Raw genomic sequence first — 23,490 nt, forward strand, 5'->3', positions numbered from 1 at the left:
TTGTGTGGGCATATATAGCTAGCACAAGAAGTTACGTCGAGATCACAAAAATCTCCACTTTCCAACTTCAGCAATACAACTAGGAGTCCAACTCTTGGAAATAATAATGTTTATTTTTTCATATGTTAACATCGGGCACAATTAATTTGTAACATATGTGAATCTACAGAACGACAAATTTAAACGTTACTGTAACATACAAAATGCTAACATCTATACTGTTATTTTCGAATGATAAGTTTGATTTTTGTTTTGCTATATCCCCATAGAACGGTCACGCCTAACTCTACTAGACTAGTAACTTTAACTTGAATACTACTCAGTCTACTCCAAACGACATAAAAACATGTTTCCTTCTTGAATATATTTTTAACCTAATGTATATTTCTAAAAATCCAAACCGAGTAAAAACAAACAAACCTCAAACCAATCCAACCGTTTTGTTACATATATGTGGATTAGGGAATACATATTCATTGACCATTGTCCATTTGATACATTCAATAAATATATTAGAATCAATGTGATTCGTAATCTTGTGGAACGGTGAAAGATGTTTAAGAAATTATTGTCTCATCCATATTCTTAGCAATCTCCTTAAGCACAAGCTTAGAAACTTTCCCCGTCGAAGTCTTAGGCAACTCATCCCTAAACAAAACCGTTTTAGGAACCATAAACCTAGACATCTTCTTCCTACAATACTCTATCAACTCCTCCTCCGTCGGTTCCACACTCAACCCTTCTTTCAGACTCACAAACGCACACGGCGTCTCTCCCCAAAACTCATCAGGTCTAGCCACCACCGCCACCTCACTCACCGCCAGATTCGTATACAAAACCGCTTCCACCTCAACACTACTCACATTCTCTCCTCCTGATATGATTATATCTTTCGACCTATCCTTAATCTCTAAATAACCATCCGAGTGAATCACACCAACATCTCCGGTGTAAAACCACCCGTCCCTCAGAGCTTTCTCTGTTCCGATCGGATCTTTTAAGTAACCAAGCATGATCGAGCTTCCTTTCATCACTATTTCTCCCATAGCTTTTCCGTTCCTCTCGACGCTTCGACCCGATTCAGGATCCACCACGTCTATTTCGGTAAACCCGACGGTTCTCACTCCTTGCCGTGCCTTCAACCTCGCTCGATCACTCGCCGGTAAACGATTCCACTGTGGCTTCCACACGCAGGAGACGACTACACCGGCCGCTTCAGTTAATCCGTAACCGTGACTGATCACGAAACCCATTGACTCGGTGCGGAGGAGCACGGCGGCTGGAGGTGGAGCACCGGCGGTTAAAATGTTGACGGGACGTTTTAACGGCTGATGAGATTCCTGAGTCGCAGACAACATGTTGAGCACGACCGGAGCTCCACACATGTGCGTGACGTTGTGATCACGTATCAAACGGTAAGTTAACGACGCTTCGAACTTGCGCAAACAGACGTTAGTTCCTCCGACGGCGGCGATTCCCCATGGATAACACCAACCGTTAGCGTGAAACATCGGTAGAGTCCATAAGTAAACCGGATTTTTCGGTACGGTCCAATCGATTAGAGAGTCAACCGACATTACGAAAATTCCTCTGTGGCAGTGTACCACTCCTTTGGGTACCGAAGTCGTACCGGAAGTGTAATTAAGCACAATCGGATCCCATCCGCTTTCGGGTCGGATCCATTTAAAATTCGGATCACCTCTGTCGACAAGATCATCGTAAGTGTAACTGAACTTGTTGCGATCAGCCACGTCAGCACGACCTCCTCCTTCCTCTTCTTTATCGGCAATGAAGTTAAGAACGGGTGGATTAGTCGTCATCATCGAGATAGCTTCGACGGCGAGACTGCAGAAGAAGACGTCGACGAAAAGAAGCTTACATTCACAGTGGGCGAGAAGAACAGAGACGGTCCGACGAGGCGCGTGTTGATGTTGTTGAGGATTGCACCAGACATGGGAACAGCGAACTGGAGCTCGTACATCGCCGGAGTGTTGGGAGAAAGGACGGAGACGACGTCGGACCTGCCTATTCCGAGGGAAGACAGAGAGAACGCGACGCGGAGACAACGGAGGTTTGTTTCCTGCCACGTGTAAACGGTGTTGCTTCCGTAAACGATGGAGGTACAGTCACCGTACACGATGGCGGCTCTTTCTAAGAAACCTAACGGCGTCAACGGCGGAGAGTTAGCGGCACATGGCTTCATTGCCTCCATCTCTTTCTCTTCTCGAGTGGGGAGTAATCAAAGAATATACAGTCTGGTTATTATTATCTATAGAAGAAAACAAATTAAAGAGTCTCCATGCCATGATGTTCAAGATTACGTGACCATGTTACTAACCGTACCCACAAAGCCGGCTGAAGAATTTAATTCTACTAACGCGACCGTTCCGGGGAGAATTCGCAAAACTCCGTTTCCATCGAAAATTGAATGGAGTTTTTCCGTATTTCGACTATAAAACTCCGTTTCCGTATTTTCCGAAAATTAAAGAGTCTCTTAGAGCATCATTAGTAGGGGTACTCTCTAAGTTACTCTCAAATTATTTAAACATATAATTAATATTAATTTAAGTGAAGTAACCCTAAGAGTATTTTTGCAAAATCATTCTTTTACTAGAGAACCAAAAAAGGGTTGCTCATTCTTAAACATATTTTACAAGTTTTGTATGTTCTTTAAACTATGTAATGTCAAAGGAAAAGAATGAAAAAAAAAACTGTTTCCCAAGTTTACATGTTGTAGCAGCCTTGGCACTTCACATCCTACATTAAAGTAAACAACAAACGAAACAACAATTAGACAGGTAAATGAAAATCAGACTGGTAAATGGTAGAGAAAGAATCATGCTTTTACGGGTGTTTAGAGATGATCACAGATTGCTTTTGTGAAATCTGTTGTGATTGAGGAGCCTCCTAGATCAGCTGTTCTATACTTTCCCTCGGCTATTGTGTTGATGATGGCGCTGTGGATCTGCTCTGCTTGTTTGTTGAGTTTCAGATGCCGCAGCATCATCAATCCACTAAGTAAAGCTGTCGGGTTCGCCAGGTTCTATACAATACCATAAAAGACAAAACATCATACTTTGGATAATTAGCTTAGGATTGAATCAAGTCTTGACTTTCAAACATTGGGCTGATAAATCTAAATCCAATATGTTTGAAACTTGATGTGTAGATCAGACTCGTTAATCCTAAATACTTTATTGGCCAGTTATTAACATCATTCAAGTAACGATGATCCAACCAGAACCGTTCTACAATATAAACTAGACAGTAATCCAATCTACAATGAAAGTCTCAGCATCTGAATGTTCTACCAAGAAAATGAAGAGAAAGAGGTGACAAATCTTCTCTCAGGAGCACAAGTTATATCATACTAAGTTTATAGATAACAGTCAGACTAAACTCACTTAGTTTGTTTCACTACTTTTGATAACGAAAACGCAGAACCATATAAGATTTCTTATCATGGTTTCGAGGCAAAACAATATAGGAAGAAAAACCATTTGTGCTAATCTTTCCTTCTTTCCTTCTCAACAAACACAAACAGAACAACATAAACAAACACTAAACAGTTGGGATCGGTTCTGATCAGAACAACATACATAAACACTAAACACTCTACTAATCTTACACAAACACAAACATAAGATAACAAGAACATAAAAAGCTACTCATTCATAAAAACGATATCATACAATCAGAGTAATTTAACCGTAACCCTCAATCCTCCAAAACAAAATTTCAAAAGCAAGTGAATATCAATTTAATCTCAAAAGCAATGAATCAACGCCTAATAAGTTAAATCGACAGAACACTTTCCTCCGCCGTCAGTTTGTCTTCAGAACCGAAGCGTCATCATCTTAGGGTTACACCGCTTGTTCTTCGCCATCGCCTCTGCTTGCCATCATCATCCTCCATATTTAGCCGGAAAATTCATCAGATTCGGTCTGAATCGATGGAATTTCCCGGTATTCGCAAGAATCGCCACCCAAATCGTCTTTCACCCGACAGATAAGAGAGAGAGACACTCGGAAAGAAACAAAATTGGAGATAAAAAAAATTGCGTTTTATATTTCTTCTGGAACCAATGGCAAAACGCCACGTCGGGTTTCTCAGGGTGTTGCTTCAGTTACTATCAGAAGCAGCGATACTCACTAAAATAGACTCAAAAATGTGTTTAATATTCTGTTTTTGGGGCCCAACAAGAGAGTACTTCTAAGAGTATTCACCACTAATGATGGTCTAAAATACTAGTTTCTGCTTTGCGATGGACAATATTAATTAATTTATAACCGAGAAAAAGATACTAGCAGCAGTCCATGTCTGCTTTCGTGATGCGTCGATGAACCGGCCCAAAACACATGTTTTTCCGACTCTGACGTTGTTTATTGCGACGCAAAGGACTTTTACTCACTAGTGGACAACCCACACAATACAAATCCCTAACTAGATATTTTGGATATAAATTCAAAAAAATAGCTACACTGTTAGTTGGAAATTTATTATCTTCCCTTTCAACCACATCATATAAATGTGGACGTATGTGATGTGACCATACACAACTACGTACTAAAGTACTAAGTCCAATGTTTAAGACTTAAATATAATTTGCTATGATCCTTTATAATATGTTGTTACCTGGCACCACAACTTTTTCTGTTTGCTGATCGTCACTCAAAGTCACATTTAAGTGTAATCTTCCTAAAGCATCTAAGAACAAAGGGAGAATGGCGAATGAGGAGGAGGAGCCGTTCAACTCAATGGTGCGTGTGTGTATTCCAGTCACCGGCAATGGACTATTGTGGGGTACGGTAACTATTATGGGTTTCAAAATGAAGATTAATCTTGACGTTGTTCTTGATGCCTTGAAGCATAATTAATGTCTACAAGCATCCCTCGTTTCTACAGCAAACTGGTACCCGCATATTATACTTTAATTCTTATAGACAGCGGGTACTTAACTTCTATGTGGAATTTAACATATTATTTGGTCTCTCTAATTTATCTTAACTTTATTTATTTTATTGAATGAATGTAAAATTTATTCAACCAAAAAAAAACCATGTTTACATTATATGCATCGTTTGATAGAAATAAAATTGAAACAAGTAACTATTGTAAAGAAAACTGAGCCAAAGCACTAGCCTCTCAAGGCAAACCAAATGCCCGGCCGAACCATCTTCAAGCTTAGGGGAACTTGTGTTCTTGACAGAGCATATATAATCTGTTGGGGACTACTTTATCTATTGATTTGATAGTGTAATCAGGTGTCTTAGGAATCTCACCGTGCAGCCTCCCGTTGCGTTCACACCATATTATTTATATGAGCGGATGATAAAATGGTGCAAAATGATTTGAAACAGAAGTCAATGTAGAAGACCATGTAGCTATAGCATACATAGATCCAAAGGATATATACATAGTTGAAGATGGAAAAACCTTCGTCCATGATTATATCTCATGTCTCCCGATAATTCCTCTTGATAGATCAAGGCCCTTGTCGTACATTCATATTCTTAAGTCAAAAACTCAGATGCTGAAGCTGTCGGTGTGATTAATAAGATCTCACCATTCTTTGGAAGATGCGATGTCTTTATAATTAATGTTCCCTTTTACTCGCATCTACCCATAAAACATCAGACTCGGGCACATATTCTATTGCTATTCTTCCCAGGCCTGGCTATCCCTCCCGTCAAATGGTAAGACGACGCGTAGCCTTAGAAACAGAGGCTGGTTCTTACGTTTTCGAAGGATACAATCTAAAAGGTTCTTACTTCTACTCGAATTCCCTCTCTTTCTCACTTCTTGAACCGTCAATATGGTTTACAAAACCGATCCATTGGTTTATCGAAAAATATGATGGCTCGAAAGAAGCACTCTTATTACACGGCTCTAGCTAGAATTTAAAGCAGAATACGGTATCATTAGAAACAGAAATTCAAACCAAACTCGAATAGGAAATATCATAACAACTTGAAGTGTGAAAAATAAAAAGATTTGAAGTGTGAGGTAATGAAGATATGGTGAGACGTGGAATATTAACCAACAATGATAAATTTCTGTTTTTTTCTAATCAACAATAAATGATTGATTTAAAATAAAAAAAAAAAGAAAAATGATTGATTGGCGGATCAATTAAACGTCCGCCTCGTGGGTCATTTAGCAGCGTACTCTCTTTTATTATAGCCGTTCGACTACTAGTGCATTTAATTCTCAAGGAAACTGAGGGACATATATTTTAGGTCTAGCTATGACGTGATTTGCTAAAAATTTTTTTTTCTCACGACATTATTAATGACTTTTTTGGGTACATACTACTCCCTTTGTCTCAATATAAGTATTAATTATTTGTTTCATTTATATAAAAACATTTCAAGTTTCTAATTTTCTATGCATTTTTAATAGAAAAATATTCTAGACTAGCACTAATTTATGTTTTTCTTCTAAAGTTAGCACATAAGTTCAAATATTCCAAAACTAGCATTATTATGATTTTTTCTTAAATAATAAAATTAATTATTATTTTGTTACTTACAATTTTGAAAGTTTAAGTAAAGCTTCCAATGATGCTTGACGTGAAGCTTCCGATCTTCTTCTTCTTAATCTTCATGTATCAGTTTTGATATTAGATTTTGAGATTTCTGACGTGATTCTTATGGCTATTAATTGAAAAACTAGACAAATTTGCAGTCAATATGATCTGATGATTATTAGAAGAAGATGAAGAAGAAGAAGCAGAATGAAGATGGAAGAAGAAGCAAAGGAGGAACGAAGATGGAAGAAGAAGAAAAAAAGAAGAACAAAAATGGAAGAGTTTTGAGGAGAACGAAGATTGGTCAGAGAAGCCATGTTGTTATCGTGTAACGGAGATGCGAGGTCCTCGTTACTCCGTTCTCAGCCAGAACCTTTTTTGAGATTCCAGAAGAAATTCTTCTACAGTATGTACGTTTGACTAAGAGTGGTGGTCTCAGAGCTAAGCCAATGTTTGGGTATTGAAATTGTTGGGAACTGTTGGGTAATGAATGAAATCTGATTATGAATGATGGCCTGAATTGTTGGGTATTGGAATCTGAACTGTGAATGAAATAGAAAATCATGGGTAATATTGAAGCTGAAATGTGTATTTGAGTGCTACTCTCTCCTATGTGGACACCAAAGTTGTTGCATACCAAGTGTTTGATATAATGTCATTGATAACAAAGCAGTTGGTAAAGAGTACGAAAGTTTGTCATCGTCTTCGATGTCGATGTCTTCGGCTTCTTCGGCTTGTACTTCGTCGATGATGGAGTTGGCTAGTAGTGTTGATGATGCGGAGTATAGTGGGAGAGGATCTTCTGGTTATGATCATTGTCATTTTTGGGATTTCTGAATATTTAGGAAAATCTTCCTAAATTTCAAGAATGTCTTCCTAGACATCGTGAAATCCTTCCTAAATCTAAAGAAATGAGTTTTTGGATCTTTTAATTTATGTTTTACCATAATGTATCACATATTACTCTATTTGGTGAGTGATATTTGATTTTATTTTGTGCACATCATGATATTTTATCTATATATGAAAGATTAAAAATTTGATTTTGTTTCTTCCTAATATTTTATGAAGGCTATCATGAAATTTAAGATTTTCTTCATAAATATTATTGAATCCTTCCTAAAATTTAAATAAATGTGTTTTTCCGTGTTTTGCCTCAATATGTGAAAGATTACTCAATTAGTCAGAGGTAATGATATCACTTAACAATATCCAGACTTTTTATGAAGGTCATCCTTAAGTTCCAATTTTTTTATGAAGGTCATCCTAAAGTTTAATGACGCTTTTCTGAATTTCGTAAAGCTCAATTTGGTAGGAAATAGAGATCAATTCTACTGAAATAGGTACTTCTTTTCGCATCCTTCTCTGCAGTTTGCTTTACAACTCTTGGAATGTTTAAATTCTGAGACTTTATACAGTGGATCGAAGAATCAGCAAGCTCAATTTGGTAGGAAATATAGATCGATTCTACTGCAAAAGATACTCAAATTCAAGGACGCTTTCCTGAAAGTCATGGATTCCTTCCTGAATTTTGAAAGAGTGTTAGGTGCTGGTTTTTCAAGTTGCAAGAACATAAGGAAAGATTCTACAAGCTATCAACAAAAATTTGAATTGTGTAAAGAAGCATCTATGAATAATGATTGTCTGAAAATAAATTTGAATTCATGAAACAAGAAAATATAAAAACTCAGCACTACTACAAAAAAAAATTGAATAACATACATAGAAATATAGTATATCTGGTTGCAAGCTAAACACAAACATACAACAAAGGAAGAAAAACCTATAAAGCCAAAAAATCTTTAGTGTCCTCATGAAATCCTAACTTTTTATGAAAGTCACCTTGAAGTTTATTAAAGCTTTCCTGAATTTCGCGGAATCCTTCCTAAATTTTCATAAACCTTTGACTCTGAAAATTCCGGCAACCACTTCAACGCTACAGCTTCAATCATCACATGAACAACAAAATTACCCAAACTACCATTCACATTACTTGTATACTTAATCCCAAATCTGCCTTTCCTCACTAAAATCTTTTTGATAATCTCCTTCGTCAATTTTCTCCTAATCTCAAGCGTCTTAAATATCATCTCCCTCTCACTCTCTCCGTCATTATCACCATTAGAGTAAGAAAATTACAAGTCGAAGGAAGAGAGGAAGCAACATCTGCATCAGAAGCAGATTGAGTGTAAATTGAATCAGGAAACTATGGAGTTCTCCAGATTAAAAGAGACAGCCTGTTATAGAGATCCAATTATCCGATGAGAGAAGCTTCTCGAAATCATATTTATCTTCCAATTCGATCATATGCGACAGCTCGGAACTGCGAATGTCATCAGACATGAATGCTTCAATTGATCGTCGGCGATTTTGTCGAAGCTCCGATCTCATGTAAGCACTCAACAACGAGACGTCGGAGATATGTGGAGAAGAGGTACGTGATTTTCACTTGGGCTAAGAAAGCGCGTAGGAAATTGATAATGAATTAATAATTTTAGTATTTAATATTTAATTAGAATATGTGTGCTAGTTTTGGAAAATATGAGAGTGTGTGCTAAGCTTGGAAGAAAAACTTAAATTGGTGCTATTTTTGAGAATCTCCCTTTTAAATATTAATTTAATAATTTTTTACTATTTAAATTATGCAGTATTTTTTTCTATTAGTTAAATTGTGTTAAAGAAATAAATTTATTGATTCTTAATCAGTGGCGGTTCTAGGAATTATTTTTATCAGAGTCAAAACATAACTAAATTTTTTTTATATATAAATATAAAAACATCTTACAAAATCATTCTAAGATTTTTTATATCCTGGAATCTCTTCATCACATTTTCATTTGTAATAGATAAAAATACATTTTTTTTTGATAAAACAAACTAAACAATCATTCAGAAATTGATCTACAATCCGATTGCGTCGATGAGTTTTCACAATCTTCATCGCTAAAAAACATCTCTCAACAATTAGAGCAACAACATGCAAAATTAAAACCAACTTCAGCAGTCCAAACACCAAAGGATGTGACATACTTTCTTTTATACTAAATATATGTATTATTAAATTTTTACTCAACTAATATACTTCCTATGTCCCTGATATGTCCCTGATAGTTTGATGTTTTAGGGAATTTTCTTTATTCATAAAATATTGATGTTTTCAATTTTTTAATATATATATATATATATTTTTAGTTATTTATTTGAGTAAAAGGTGGGAAAATATGAGAGAGAAGAAAACGTACAACTTTAACCAATTAAAAGAAAAAGTATATAATAAATTAATTAAATTTCTTTAGCCTTAATATGTGTAAAATATACTAAACATCAAACTATGTGAGACAAAGGGAGTATGTATTACTATTTTTTTTTAATTAATGAAGAGTCAATTGACCCCACACCCTTTTATGTGGATCCGCCCTTGTTCTTAATCTTGGTGCTTTTAGACAAAACTATGGTACAATATTCTTGTTTTCAATGTCAAACTATTAATAAATAATCAAACATACAGTATCTTAAAGTGATTAGCCTAAATAGAAAACAATTAACATATCCTTGAAATTTTTAGTAAATTCTGAATCATATATATAAAAGTAAGGTTTTAGTCTCTCCTTATTGGTTGATTTTTATTTAATGCTTTCTAATTTTTTTTATTTTTTATTTGCTTTCTAATTGTTTGATTGCTTTAAATAATATTTAAAGACTCAATTAACACAATATAATAACTTACACACTAAAATAAAATTATAACTGAAATAAATAAATTATGCATTAATCATATTCCACCATTCAATTTTATTCAAACACAATAAATTATAATTGTAACTCCCATAATTCTAAATATATCTTCCATCAATTCTTATCATATAAATAACCATTCTCTCATTTTCACATTCTTTTACTTTCTCATTTTCACATTCTCTCATTCTTTTCCACAATACCTCAAATCATTTTTCATTTTTTTTTTTGTTTTTGCTTTCTTATTTTTGTTGTATGGGTTACAAAAAAACCAAATGGAATATCATTGTAAAAGTTTAATGCTAAATTTTAATGTTAGAGACTGCATGATATATATTTTACATTGTTCTTATTTTTAAAGATTCATTTCCATTATCTAATTTGGATTATCATCTTATAAGTAATCATTCTCTCCTCCTCTCATACCAATATCAAATGTTGTTATATCTCATATGTGTTGTAAGAGTTTGATTCTATATTTTTATTTAGAAAATATTATATATATTTTACATTGTTCTTATTTTAAGGATTCATCTCTATTATCTAATTTAGATTATCATATATAATTAATAATTATCTCCTCCTCTTCTACCAATATCAAATGTTGTTATATCTCATATGTGTTGTAAGAGTTTAATTCTATTTTTTTATTTAGAAAGTGTTATATATATATTTAACATTGTTTTTAATTTTTATATTCTTTCTATAAAAATAAAATATTTCTTGCCTTTTTAATCTATTCATATTTATTTTTAAATTTTTATAGTTAAATTTAAATTTAAATTCACATATGTTGGTTTAAACCAAAAAAATCAAATTTATTTGAGTAACATATTATACTTTTAAATCAAATTATGGACCCACCAACACTAACTTTTAAATTAAATGAGTTTTAATTTTAGGAGTTGGAAAAGTATAAAGTTTTATTTGTAACTCCCATAATAATATCATAGTAGTGTTCTCAGTGAATTTAATTTAGTACAATAGAACATGTTAAAAGTGTATTAGTATACACTTAATTGCACTTTTATAACTCTCAAATATTTACCTTTAATACATCGAATTCTGTATTAACTATTAAAAGAAAGACACATATCTCACTAAGTCACTATAACCTCATATTTCAAATCTCATATAATTTTATAAATTCTACAATATCATTATTTTTTCTTGATTTAACCAATGATATGTTAACTTAATAAAAGTTTAGTTTATTTGAATATGATATACATGTGATATATGATATATATTTGATATAAAGTTTAGTTTATGTATTATTATTATTCATTGCTTATAAATCAAAGTCTAATAATACTTTAAGAAACCTAATAAAGTAGTTGCTGTTTTTTTATTTTATTTTTATGGAAAATGTATTAGTCTAATAATCTATGGTTAGACTCACTTAGTTATATATGTATGAGACATTGCAAACCTACTATTTATTATTTTGTTTTTTTCTTAATTGAAACATTTTAAATCTCTTTAAGCTATCGCCATAAATAAATAAAAAACATGCATAAATAACACCACAAAATAAATTTTATGAAAATATATATCAAAATGATTTTGAAATATGACTACAACTACAAAAATATATGGCATATGGCATTTAAGATACAATATGATTTAATTGCACTAAATATATTACCATCAAAAGAACATTTGATTTTCGTACTTTATTTAAATTTATACTATGTAGTCTTTAAATTTTGATGTACACCGAGAAAACAAAATAATAATAACATGTTAATTTATATTATTTTTTCAAAATAGAATAGCGATTATGTAAGAACTCACACGTAGCGTGAACTAACACCTAGTTATTTGAAAAATAGAGATTGCAACTACGATTTTTTGTTAATTATAAACTAGTACTAAGTATTTACAGTCGCATTTAATAGAGTGTAACGTCCGTGTCCCAAAGAAAAGTGGAAGAACCGATCAATTTATGTGAAATCATGAAATTGCCCGGTTTGGTTTAAGTTCACCCGGTTTAGAGCAGGTTTTGAGAAACCCTAAGTGATATATTTATAATGAAATGGACGCCTCTTCTCTCTATTTGGTCGTGGCTGATATTCAATACTTGTGTTGAGAGGAAGAAAGAGATATAGAGAGAGGAGAGAGCCTATTGTGGTGTGAAGGAGATTAAAGGAGAAGGAGCAGAATCGTTAGGGTTTGGGAAGAAACAGTTTCGATATATCAAATCGTAGTCAAAGGTAACGAAATTTGGTAGTGTTATTCTCAAGCCTTTCATCGTCATTCTCCTTTTTACAGAAGTGGATTTGGAGTTAAACTCGATGAGTTATGTGCAGTTTCGTGAGACACGTTTTCTCAGACGCGAGTTGGAACCATCGGGGATTGTAACTGAGATCATGGTCTCGTCTGGTTTCTGATCGGCACGAGATTTTGTGGGAAGCTTCGTGACGTCTCGGAATAGCTTTTCACCGGAGGGATTTGATAGTTAACGGTTGGTTTTTATTTTAGGGTTTCGTCTTTAAGATTGTTCTTTTCTGATGTTTCTGTCCAGTTTGCTTCAAGGTTGTTTTTGGTTGTGTCACTTGTTGTAGGACGTTTCTGGACTGTTTCAGACGCAAGGAGAATTTCTCCTGGTTGTATTTGTTGTTAGAATCAGCTTGATAAGGTGAGTGCGTGACCATGAGCTTATCTAAGCGATTGGGTTGTATAACTTGTTTTGTGTGAAGTTGTGTAGGTGTGATGAATGTGTTATTGGATGTTCTGTTCAATGTCTGGTTTGTTATGTTTTATTTGTGGTTGTACTCTTGATTTGCTTGTGTGTATAGCTCGTAGATGGGAGGATCGTCTCACTGGGTATTTCTGGTAATACTCACGCATCTAATTGTGTTTGTGCTGCAGGTATTGTGTGGTGTGGAATCATGGCGATGAGGAGGAGGATGATCTAGGGTCTCGGTTGTGTCTTGTTGGACTTGGTTATATTGTTTATGTTGGAACCTTGGATAGAGTTATGCTAGGTTGATGGATAGAATGCTTAGGAATGTTATTGCATTGATGATGTGTTGGTTCTGTATATTGGTATGTTTCCGCTGTGCTTAATGTTATTGCTGGTTTAATGTTGAGTTGTGGTTTGGGTTGGTTAATTAAGTAGTATGAGATGCTTAATTATATATTGTTTTTAATCGCAAAAAAAAAAAAAGGTCGGGTTGTTTTAATTTGGTATTAGAGCCCTTACGGTTCTAGGATGGTTAAATGGATGGTTTAGAGCGGTTTAGGAATTTAATTGGTTGAATTATCTTCCTATTGTTTGATGCATGATGATGTGTGATGGAATTAATTATGAGTAGTTAGTCAATTTGTATGTGGTATGGAGTCCTAGTATCATCCTCTTCGAGCCTTCAATGAGATTCCACTGTAAGTTGTTTTATGTGTTGTTAGTTGTGTAGTGTTTTTAGCTTCTGTACGGGAGGTGCAGTTGGCTATTGACAAGTTGTTGGAAATTGGTGGATCACGCCGGTATGGGGAAATACCGTTGGCGGTGATTTGTGAAAGTGGATGTGTTGGAAAGGGATTTCCAAGAAGTTAAGTTGGAGACTTACTTCGCCTAGAGTGGCTGGAGTGCCACTATTTAACAAGATGAGGTGGTGTTCGGAGTCCGAAATTTTCGTGAAGCGGTGGTGTTGAGAGAAGTTTCCCGAAATAGAATTTACTATAAGTGGAAAGTTTCCAAAAGAGGGAAGTTTTAAAAATGGAAAGTTTTATGGAAGTTAGAATTTGTCAATTTTTAGCGGTGTGTGCCTTGGAGGGGCTTGTGTGGCCTTTGTGGCGGAATTTTGAGTTAGTGTGTGCCCGTGTGTGGCGGTCTTCTGAGACATTGTGTGGCCGATGTGCTTACTGGTGTTGTTGGAGGTCCAGCAGGTTCTGTGAGTGTGGTAACAGGTTTTGCTCAGACCGAGATGACCTTATGGCAGATTTAATAAGATGATTAGTTCTTATGAAATTTTGACGAGGGATGGGTTAAGGGAATATGTGATTCTAGGAGTGGGAAGTTTCCATAAATAGAAAGTTTCTAAATATGGAAAGTGTTTAGGGAGATAGAGCTTTGCTGTTTATGGAAAGTGTCGTTGCAAAGGAAAAATAAAAAGTTCTAGAAAAGGGAAGTTTCCATAAATAGAAAGTTCTATGAATAGATAGGACTTGACTATTTTTGGAAAGGGGATGTGGAATGCTTGGAGTGGCGGGAATGTTTAGAGGTTGACCTGAAGAGTGGTCACAGATGAGATGATTGGTTCTCAAAGATTTTTGATTGGTGGTGTTACGGTGCTACGAGATGTGCGGGTTCTAAAAATGAGAAGTTTTATGAATAGTTAAAGCTTGCCTATTTACGGAAAGTGCGATTGCAAATAAATAGAAAGTTCTATGAATAGTTAGAACTTGTCTATTTATGGAAAGGGCGTGTGCAAACACCCAAATGGTTGAGATGTTTTGAGTTGGCCTGAAGAGTGGTCATGGTGGTGGTGATATTCTGGTGAGAGAATATGGTGATTGGTAGTGCATTGCGATGTTTTACGTGAATCACATGAGGTAGTTCCCGTCGGGAGATGCTTATTGACGTTAGGACTTGTTTGCTCACGTGGAGATGATTAGTTCTCCAGAGGAGATGATTAGTTCTCCTGTGGAGATGATTAGTTCTCCTGAGGGGATGATTAGTTCCCCTGGTGCACCGCGGGCTTGACGGGTTGCGACCCTGAGGGCGGCAGAGGAGATGATTAGTTCTCCTAGGGGATGATTAGTTCCCCGGAGGGGATGAGTAGTTCCCCTGGTACCGAGATCTCGAGGGTGACGATCCGAGAGTGAGACGGTATGGCTCGAGGACGACGGTCTGAGAGTGCAGGCGGTGCAGTTCGAAGGTTGCGACCTAAGAATGTATGAGTGAGAGATCAAACAATGTCTAGAACGTGGTTATGAGCTTAGTGACTGGATGTAAACCTCGGAGGTCGGGATTGATCTCGTGTTTTGGGTTGTCTTGACTAGTGGGGCCAGGGTTATGTGGACTGTTGGGTCATATGGATGTGCGGGCTGTTGCGACAGTTGCACGGAAAACCTTTACTGACGGTATTCAGTCCGGTCGGGGAATGTGCGGGCCGTAGTGACGGTTGCACGAAGGTCCTTGGTGGAGGGACAATGCTCTCAGATTCGAGGACGAATCTTTTGTTAGAGGGGGAGAATTGTAACGTCCGTGTCCCAAAGAAAAGTGGAAGAACCGATCAATTTATGTGAAATCATGAAATTGCCCGGTTTGGTTTAAGTTCACCCGGTTTAGAGCAGGTTTTGGGAAACCCTAAGTGATATATTTATAATGAAATGGACGCCTCTTCTCTCTATTTGGTCGTGGCTGATATTCAATACTTGTGTTGAGAGGAAGAAAGAGATATAGAGAGAGGAGAGAGCCTATTGTGGTGTGAAGGAGATTAAAGGAGAAGGAGCAGAATCGTTAGGGTTTGGGAAGAAACAGTTTCGATATATCAAATCGTTGTCAAAGGTAACGAAATTTGGTAGTGTTATTCTCAAGCCTTTCATCGTCATTCTCCTTTTTACAGAAGTGGATTTGGATTTAAACTCGATGAGTTATGTGCAGTTTCGTGAGACACGTTTTCTCAGACGCGAGTTGGAACCATCGGGGATTGTAACTGAGATCGTGGTCTCGTCTGGTTTCTGATCGGCACGAGATTTTGTGGGAAGCTTCGTGACGTCTCGGACTAGCTTTTCACTGGAGGGATTTGATAGGTAACGGTTGGTTTTTATTTTAGGGTTTCGTCTTTAAGATTGTTCTTTTCTGATGTTTCTGTCCAGTTTGCTTCAAGGTTGTTTTTGGTTGTGTCACTTGTTGTAGGACGTTTCTGGACTGTTTCAGACGCAAGGTGAATTTCTCCTGGTTGTATTTGTTGTTAGAATCAGCTTGATAAGGTGAGTGCGTGACCATGAGCTTATCTAAGCAATTGGGTTGTATAACTTGTTTTGTGTGAAGTTGTGTAGGTGTGATGAATGTGTTATTGGATGTTCTGTTCAATGTCTGGTTTGTTATGTTTTATTTGTGGTTGTACTCTTGATTTGCTTGTGTGTATAGCTCGTAGATGGGAGGATCGTCTCACTGGGTATTTCTGGTAATACTCACGCATCTCATTGTGTTTGTGGTGCAAGTATTGTGTGGTGTGGAATCATGGCGATGAGGAGGAGGATGATCTAGGGTCTCGGTTGTGTCTTGTTGGACTTGGTTATATTGTTTATGTTGGAACCTTGGATAGAGTTATGCTAGGTTGATGGATAGAATGCTTAGGAATGTTATTGCATTGATGATGTGTTGGTTCTGTATATTGGTATGTTTCCGCTGTGCTTAATGTTATTGCTGGTTTAATGTTGAGTTGTGGTTTGGGTTGGTTAATTAAGTAGTATGGGATGCTTAATTATATATTGTTTTTAATCGCAAAAAAAAAAAAAAGGTCGGGTTGTTTCATAGAGACTGCACTACAATGTGTAACATCCGCGAACCAGATTCTGTGATTTTTGGAAGGAGTGTCGATCGACACCCTTGTGGCATCGATCGACACCCCTTTGTCTGGGTTCGTCGGGTTTGTTTTAATTCGCAATTTTGGTTTGGTTGGTTTGGTTTAGTTATCTAAACCGAGTATATAAGTGGAGAAGCGACAAATTAAGGGTTTTAGGGTGTCTTGTCGCCGTTTTCAGAGATAGAGAGAGAGGAGAGAGCCTATTGTGGTGTGAAGGAGATTAAAGGAGAAAGATTAGAATCGTTAGGGTTTGGGAGGAAGCAGTTTCGGCATATCAAATCGTTCTCAAACGTAATGAAATTTGGTAGGTTTATTCCCAAGTCTTTCATCGACATTCGCATTTTTACAGAAGTAGATTTGGATTTAAACTCGATGAGTTATTGGCAGTTTCGTGAGACACGTTTTCTCAGACGCGAGTTGGGACCATCGGAGATTGTAACTGAGATCGTGGTCTCGTGTGGTGCCTGATCGTGCTGAAATTTTGTGGGAAGCTTCATGACGTCTAGGGGTAGCTTTTCACCGGAGAGATTTGATAGTTAACGGTTGGTTTTTTATTTTAGGGTTTCGTCTTTGAGACTGTTCTTTTCTGATGTTTCTGTCCAGTTTTGCTATAAGTCGTTTTTGGTTGTGTGGCTTGTTGTAGGGCGTTTCTGGGCTATTTCAGACATTAGGAGGGTCTCAACTGGTTGTGTTGATTGTTATAATCAGTTGATAAGGTGAGTGCATAACCATGGCTTATCTAAGCCTGAGAATCCTTTGTTGTTCTTGCTTGATTGGTGGTGCTTTGTGGTGTTGTTCTTGCTTGATTGGTGGTGCTTTGTGGTGTTGTTCTTGCTTGATTGGTTGTGTTAGTGGTGTTGTTCTTGCTTGTGGTGGTTGTGTTATGGTTCTTATAGGTTCCTGAAGGTTTTGGGTGAGGTTGGAACGGATTGGAGATGATTGGGAACGGAGGTTCGTCGTTCGGATTCGTGCAGTTCGCGTCTGCGAAGGGAGTGTCGATCGACACCATGTTTGGTCAGTGTCGATCGACACCTCTCTGGTGTCGGTCGACACCAAGTTGCTTGTTTTGTGATTTCCTGGTTTGTTTGTGTTTGGTTGTTACTTGTTAAGCATTGGTTTCTCAGTTGCTTGTGTGTATAGCCCAGTAGATGGGAGGATTGCCTCACTAAGTATTTGTGATAATACTTACGCATCTCAATTGTTGTTTGTGGTGTGCAGGTAAAGGTATGTGACGTGGAATCATGGCAATGAGGAGGAGGATGATCTAGGGTCTCGTTTGTGTGTTATTGGATTTGTTGGTTATGTTGTTGGAACCTTGGTTAGTGTTATGTTAGGTTGCCGGATAGAATGGTTAGGAATGTTATTGTATTGATGATGTTGTTGGTTTTGTATTATTGGTATGTTTCCGCTGTGCTTAATGTTATTGCGGGTTTAATGTTGAGTTGTGGTTTGGGTTGGTTAATTAAGTAGTATGGGATGCTTAATTATATATTGTTTTTAATCGCAAAAAAAAAAAAAGGTCGGGTTGTTTCACAATGTCAATAATTTATAATTTTATACCATAATAGTAATAAGTTAAGTTTATTATAAAATACTTTTTTTAGCCCATTTTGCATTGAATACTACAATCTATACTATTAAAAGAGAAGCATTATTTACAAGGCAAAATGAATCCTGAAATATATGACATAAAATGACCCTGAATAAATTAAAAAGTATACAATACAAAAGGGACATTAAAGTAAATTTGATAATAAAAATGCACGGATCCTATATGCCCTGGATTAATTCTGTTCGGATCATGTATTAACTGTTCAGAGCTGTTTTCCATACTCCTGTATCCAAATAGAATCGAAACAAGCATCTGCAATAAAATTCAAAAAAAGTTAGTAGTTTTGCGTAAACAATTTAAGGAAACAATAATTTTGATATTTATGTATACGTTTAATTTGGGCAATTAATTTCGAAATTGTATATATGTAAACTTATTTAATTTGATTTTATATTTTGAGATATATCCGGAAACAACAAATTATGATGTTACCTAATATACAAAATCATCTAAATGTTTATAGAAATAATTTAAATCGGTATCTACTAAAATCGAGCAATTAAATACAAAATTGTATATATGTATAAAAATATAATTTGGTTATATATTGTGAGATATCTGTAAACAATATTTATGATTTTATATTATGATTTCAAACATATGTATTACATATATACAGTATGTTTAAATCTTGGATACTGAATTAAGATATACATACGTTTGAAACTACTTATAACTTATCATTTTATCAATGCATAAATGTGCGGATCCGAAAACATGTTACAACTAAAGTAAAACAACAGTATTTTGAATATGTTTTTTTTTTCTTCAGCTTATCTAGCATAAGCATTTACAAAACAAGAGATAAAAGAATGTTAACTGACACGGCATGTATGTGTGATTCTATTAACTGAATGTTTCAAAGAAATTATTTTTCTTCATCAAATACTTTATTTTGTTTTGAATCAAACTATTACGTGTTTGTGTACTAAATATGTAGGAACATGATTTTGAGAAAATGAGAAAAGAATAATGGGACGGAAACGGGATGGAAGGAGGAATAAGATGAGATTAAAAAATTTCAAAAATCAAAATCCAGGATCATGTTAGAATTAAAATAAATTAATGCTTCCAATATATTATATAACATATTTTTCAATTTATCTAACACAAAAATGTCAAAACAATATTCAAAAGAAAAAGAAAAAACATTAAACTATGTTCTATAATAGATAAAAAAAAATCAAGTATAGTTATGAGACATATACAGGACATGATGGATTGTATGTCCTAAATTAGACATACCATCTTTCTGTTACTATTTTTTAATATAATTGTTTTTACTGATAACAAAAACAAATTTGATCATTTTTTGTCTAAACCGAATTAAAAATAAATCAAATACTAAACTGATACAAAAAAAGTTTGGATTATGAATGTTAATAACATTTATTAAAAATATGTTTACAAACATAATCCGCATGTACGTAATAAATTATAAATGTGTTAGTAAATTTAGTTTTTAAAATCAATCCGCACGTATGTGCGGGTCCGAATCTAGTTGCCATTTAAGAGTGCATCATCTATCATCAGCGTCGACCACATTAAAAGCATGAACATATGTGAACATACACAATCACTTATTAATTAAGTACTAGCTAATTCTAGTACTAATTAATGTTCGAAACAGACAACGTGAAACTGAAACAGACATTTAGTTTTCTGGCAACTACTACAATTTTTTTGTTATTAGAAGAAAATTAACCGTCACCCTTTATAATTTTTTTTTGCTGTTCAAAGACAAAAATACAAACAAACATAAAAGAGACCAAAAGAAGAGAGTCACATTTAAGACCAATTATATATATGTAGGTATGGACAAACTTTATACTATAAAAGAAGAGAGAGAGAAGAGAAGAGAAGAGAAGAGAAGAGATATGCACATAGGGAAAGGGAGAATGAAGAATAAGGAGGAGGAGGAGCCGCTCAGCCCGATGGCGCGAGTATTCCAGTCGCCAGACATAGACATATGTCCCATCATCAACATTGGTTTCAAGACCAAAATTAATCCTGACGTTGTTCTTGATGCTTTGAGACATAATGTCTACAAGCATCCTCGTTTCTCAAGCAAACTGGTACCCACTTATACGTAGTTATTCTCGATCACTTGTAAATGACCTGATTTAGATTTTTTTTTTTTTATAAATAAAAATTTCTTTAAATATGTAAATAATTTGATACTTTTAGAAAAAGAAAGAAAAAGAATTATATGTTTGATGATTAATTTACATGATCTCTATGTACTTGATATTTAGAGTCAAATCATCTGACATAGTGTTTGGTCTCAATATGTCTTATCTTAATAGTCTGAAAATGGTGCAAAATGGATCAAGACCGAAGTCAATGTAGAAGATCATGTAATTGTACCATACATAGATCTAGAAGAGATATGTGAAAGTGGACAAAGCTTCGTCGATGATTATTGCTCACGTCTCACAATGACTCCTCTTGATAGATCAAGACCTTTGTGGGACATTCACATACTCAACGTCAAAACCGCTGATGCTGAAGCAGTCGGTGTAATCAGATTTAACCATGCGTTGGCAGATGGGATGTCCTTCATTTCCCTTGTGCTCGCATGTACCCATAAGACATCAAACCCAAACATGTTGTCTACTGCCATTCCTTCGGTGAAACGGCGAACCACAGTGCCGCATAGCCTTGAGAAAACTGGCTGGTTCTCAAGGGTAATATTCACCATTGGTTCTACAATGAGACTGCTTTGGAATACAATCGTAGATGTGTTCTTGCTTGCTGCGACGTTGTTGTTTTTAAAGGATACAATGACGCCACTGAAAGGCAATGCGAATGTCAGGAGAAATCCAAGGAGATTTTATCACCGAACTATCTCTCTGGATGACATTAAACTTATCAAGAATGCTATGAACATGGTAACGTTGCGATTTATGATCATAACTCTCTTTAAGGATATTAATTTCTCTTACCTTTTTAATGGAACTGTGCTTTCTATTGCATATGTTGTCATTAGACTATCAACGATGTTCTACTCGGAATTACACAAGCTGCTCTTTCTAGCTATATGAATCGACAATATCTTGTTTCCCAAGAACAAGATAAGAAGGATGAGCTGGAGGATGGATCATTATTGACTTCATATCTTCCAGATGGTATACGGTTTCGTGCAGGTTGTACAGTAAATCTAAGGTCAGACATCGGGTTCAAGGTTGGAAACGTACTCCTCAAATCTTATAATATATAACTCTTTAATTCTCAACAAATTATATTTATATTTCTTCTGCATAAAGCCTTTGGCAGAAATGATGGAGAAGGATTCAAAATGCAGATGGGGAAACTACTTCAGTTTTATTATCTTACCGTTATCGATTGGTTTAGAAACCGATCCATTGGTTTATCTAGAAAAATCCAAAGCTATTATGGATCGGAAGAAGCACTCTTATCACGCTGCTCTAGCGTATTTGATTATCAAAATCGCCCTAAAAGTTTTAGGAGCTAAGGTAAAATAAACTGAGATTTGTTTGCATTTATATGGACAGTACATGCATATAACTCGCTCTTGTCATTATAGGCAGCAGTATCAGTATTCAATCAACACTTGCTGAACATAACGACATGTGTTTCAAACGTTATGGGCCCTATGGAAGAAATCAGTTTCCATGGTCATCCCATCGCGTACATTTCTCCAAGCTCTTATGGACACTCACAGGTACGTCTTTTTTTTTTTTGTGTTGTTGCGTAATTTAATTTAAATCGTAATTAGCTTTTCTTTTTGAGTGATTGTTTCTTGTTTTTGTGTTCGATAGGCATCGTTGATACATTACACAAGTTATGCGGGGAAAGTGACAATCACGATAGGGGTTGATCCTACTGTAATACCCGATGCTCACAAGATTTGTGATGATATGGAAGAATCACTAAAAACAATGAAAGCTGTTCTCTCGGAAAGAGGGTTACTCTAAGGCCCATGAGACCTCAACTCATTCAAACCTTGTGTTTGCTCCTCGTTTAAGTCCTGCATCGATCATTCCTTCGCTTCATCTACACTGTTATCGCATCTCTTTCTCATGCTATTTTCTTTGCTCTGTTTAGCATTCTCAAATATGGTCTAAAGCTAGTTGAGAGGTTTTAAGGTTGAAGAAAGCTCAAAGCTAAACTCAAAGGTTGTGTCTTAAGAAGTTAAAACCTCACAAGTTGGTTACTAGTTTCTGCAACCCACACAATACAATTCCCTAGCTGAATATTTTGGATATAAAATTAAAAAATAACGCTATTAGTTGGAAATTAATCATCTTTCCTTTCAACCACAATATAAATGTGGACATATGTGACCATACACAACTACTAAAAGTACTAGTTAAATCCAGTGTTAAAGCCTTAAATCTAATTAATTTGCCACAACTTCTTTTATTTGCTGATTGTCACTCAAAGTCACATTAAGAGTAATCTTAACTAAAAATTCAAAAAATCAAAAATGTTTTTTTTTTATATAATAATGACCCAAGGTTCGATATTGAGCCGGGGAAGATCACGGGGCTACATAATTTATAGCAGAATTTCAAACCAAACTCAAAAAGGAAATAATTGAAACCAGAACTAATTTCAAACCAAACTCAAAAAAGGAAATATCATAATTTGAAGTGTGAAAAAGAACAAAAAAATTAAATTAAAGTGTGAGTAAAATATATAGAGATATGGTTTTCTTTTCTTATATTTCTATTTCTCTAACCAACAATATAAACAGTTTCGGTCGTCCATAAGGCAAGCAAAGCACAAGGCCAAATTATATATAGACATATAGTTTAGTTGAAAGACCACATTTGCATAATAATCTGTTTAGTCTGGCATGGTAGTCCATTGTTATGTCTAATGCTGCAGGTTCGACGCTTAATCTGGTTATTAAACTTTTTTTTTCCCTTGTTTTTGTTTGTCATTGGGCACTTGTTTGATAATTTGGTTTCTTTTATTTGGTAAAGCATCTTTAAATATTTGGTTTATTTAAATAAGAGATTTGTTGCTTATTCAAAAAAAAAAATCTTCAGAAAATCAAAAACGTTTACATTTGCAATTGTTAATTTTCATAAGTAATAAAATGTTAC

General features: G+C 35.3%; 1 protein-coding gene, 2 long non-coding RNA genes and 1 pseudogene across 7 annotated transcripts; 3 read left to right on the top strand and 1 right to left on the bottom strand.

Moving 5' to 3' along the window:
• Positions 1-407: 407 nt before the first annotated feature.
• LOC104769902 (putative acyl-activating enzyme 5, peroxisomal pseudogene) lies at positions 408-2,339 on the bottom strand (annotated as a pseudogene). The gene has a single exon (XR_015592271.1). The product of XR_015592271.1 is annotated as a putative acyl-activating enzyme 5, peroxisomal pseudogene (transcript).
• A 9,982-nt stretch (positions 2,340-12,321) lies between these two features.
• LOC147918554 (uncharacterized) lies at positions 12,322-18,395 on the top strand. Of its 4 annotated transcripts, none has more exons than XR_015592123.1 (4): positions 12,322-12,480; positions 12,577-12,731; positions 12,832-12,905; positions 18,022-18,395. It is a non-coding gene; the product is annotated as an uncharacterized LOC147918554 (long non-coding RNA). The 4 variants fall into 4 exon arrangements; XR_015592125.1 differs by lacking the exon at positions 18,022-18,395 and adding an exon at positions 13,139-14,381; XR_015592126.1 differs by lacking the exons at positions 12,322-12,480; positions 12,577-12,731; positions 12,832-12,905 and adding exons at positions 13,738-15,779; positions 15,876-16,024; positions 16,131-16,204.
• LOC147918555 (uncharacterized) lies at positions 16,691-17,519 on the top strand. Its single transcript, XR_015592127.1, has 3 exons — positions 16,691-17,107; positions 17,191-17,345; positions 17,447-17,519. It is a non-coding gene; the product is annotated as an uncharacterized LOC147918555 (long non-coding RNA).
• Positions 18,396-19,989: 1,594 nt separating the features above from the next.
• Positions 19,990-22,595, top strand: LOC104769901 (wax ester synthase/diacylglycerol acyltransferase 8-like). The gene is made up of 6 exons (XM_087506601.1): positions 19,990-20,490; positions 20,722-21,306; positions 21,405-21,599; positions 21,682-21,891; positions 21,963-22,100; positions 22,198-22,595. The coding sequence occupies exons 1-6, from the start codon at positions 20,230-20,232 to the stop codon at positions 22,351-22,353; spliced, it is 1,545 nt and encodes a 514-aa protein (XP_087362727.1). The 5' UTR covers positions 19,990-20,229; the 3' UTR covers positions 22,354-22,595.
• The last annotated feature ends 895 nt before the right edge of the window (positions 22,596-23,490 follow it).

Source organism: Camelina sativa, chromosome 20 (genome assembly GCF_030686135.1).
Source record: "Camelina sativa cultivar CO46 ecotype springtype chromosome 20, ASM3068613v1".
Lineage (NCBI taxonomy): Eukaryota > Viridiplantae > Streptophyta > Magnoliopsida > Brassicales > Brassicaceae > Camelina > Camelina sativa.

Excerpts from the sequence above, each read along its gene's own strand:
- LOC104769901 (XM_087506601.1), top strand. The coding sequence starts at position 20,230 with ATGGACAAACTTTATACTATAAAAGAAGAGAGAGAGAAGAGAAGAGAA. Across the intron at positions 20,491-20,721 it reads CTCGTTTCTCAAGCAAACTG|TCTGAAAATGGTGCAAAATG; the intron begins GTACCCACTTAT and ends TTATCTTAATAG. Across the intron at positions 21,600-21,681 it reads GGTCAGACATCGGGTTCAAG|CCTTTGGCAGAAATGATGGA; the intron begins GTTGGAAACGTA and ends TTCTGCATAAAG.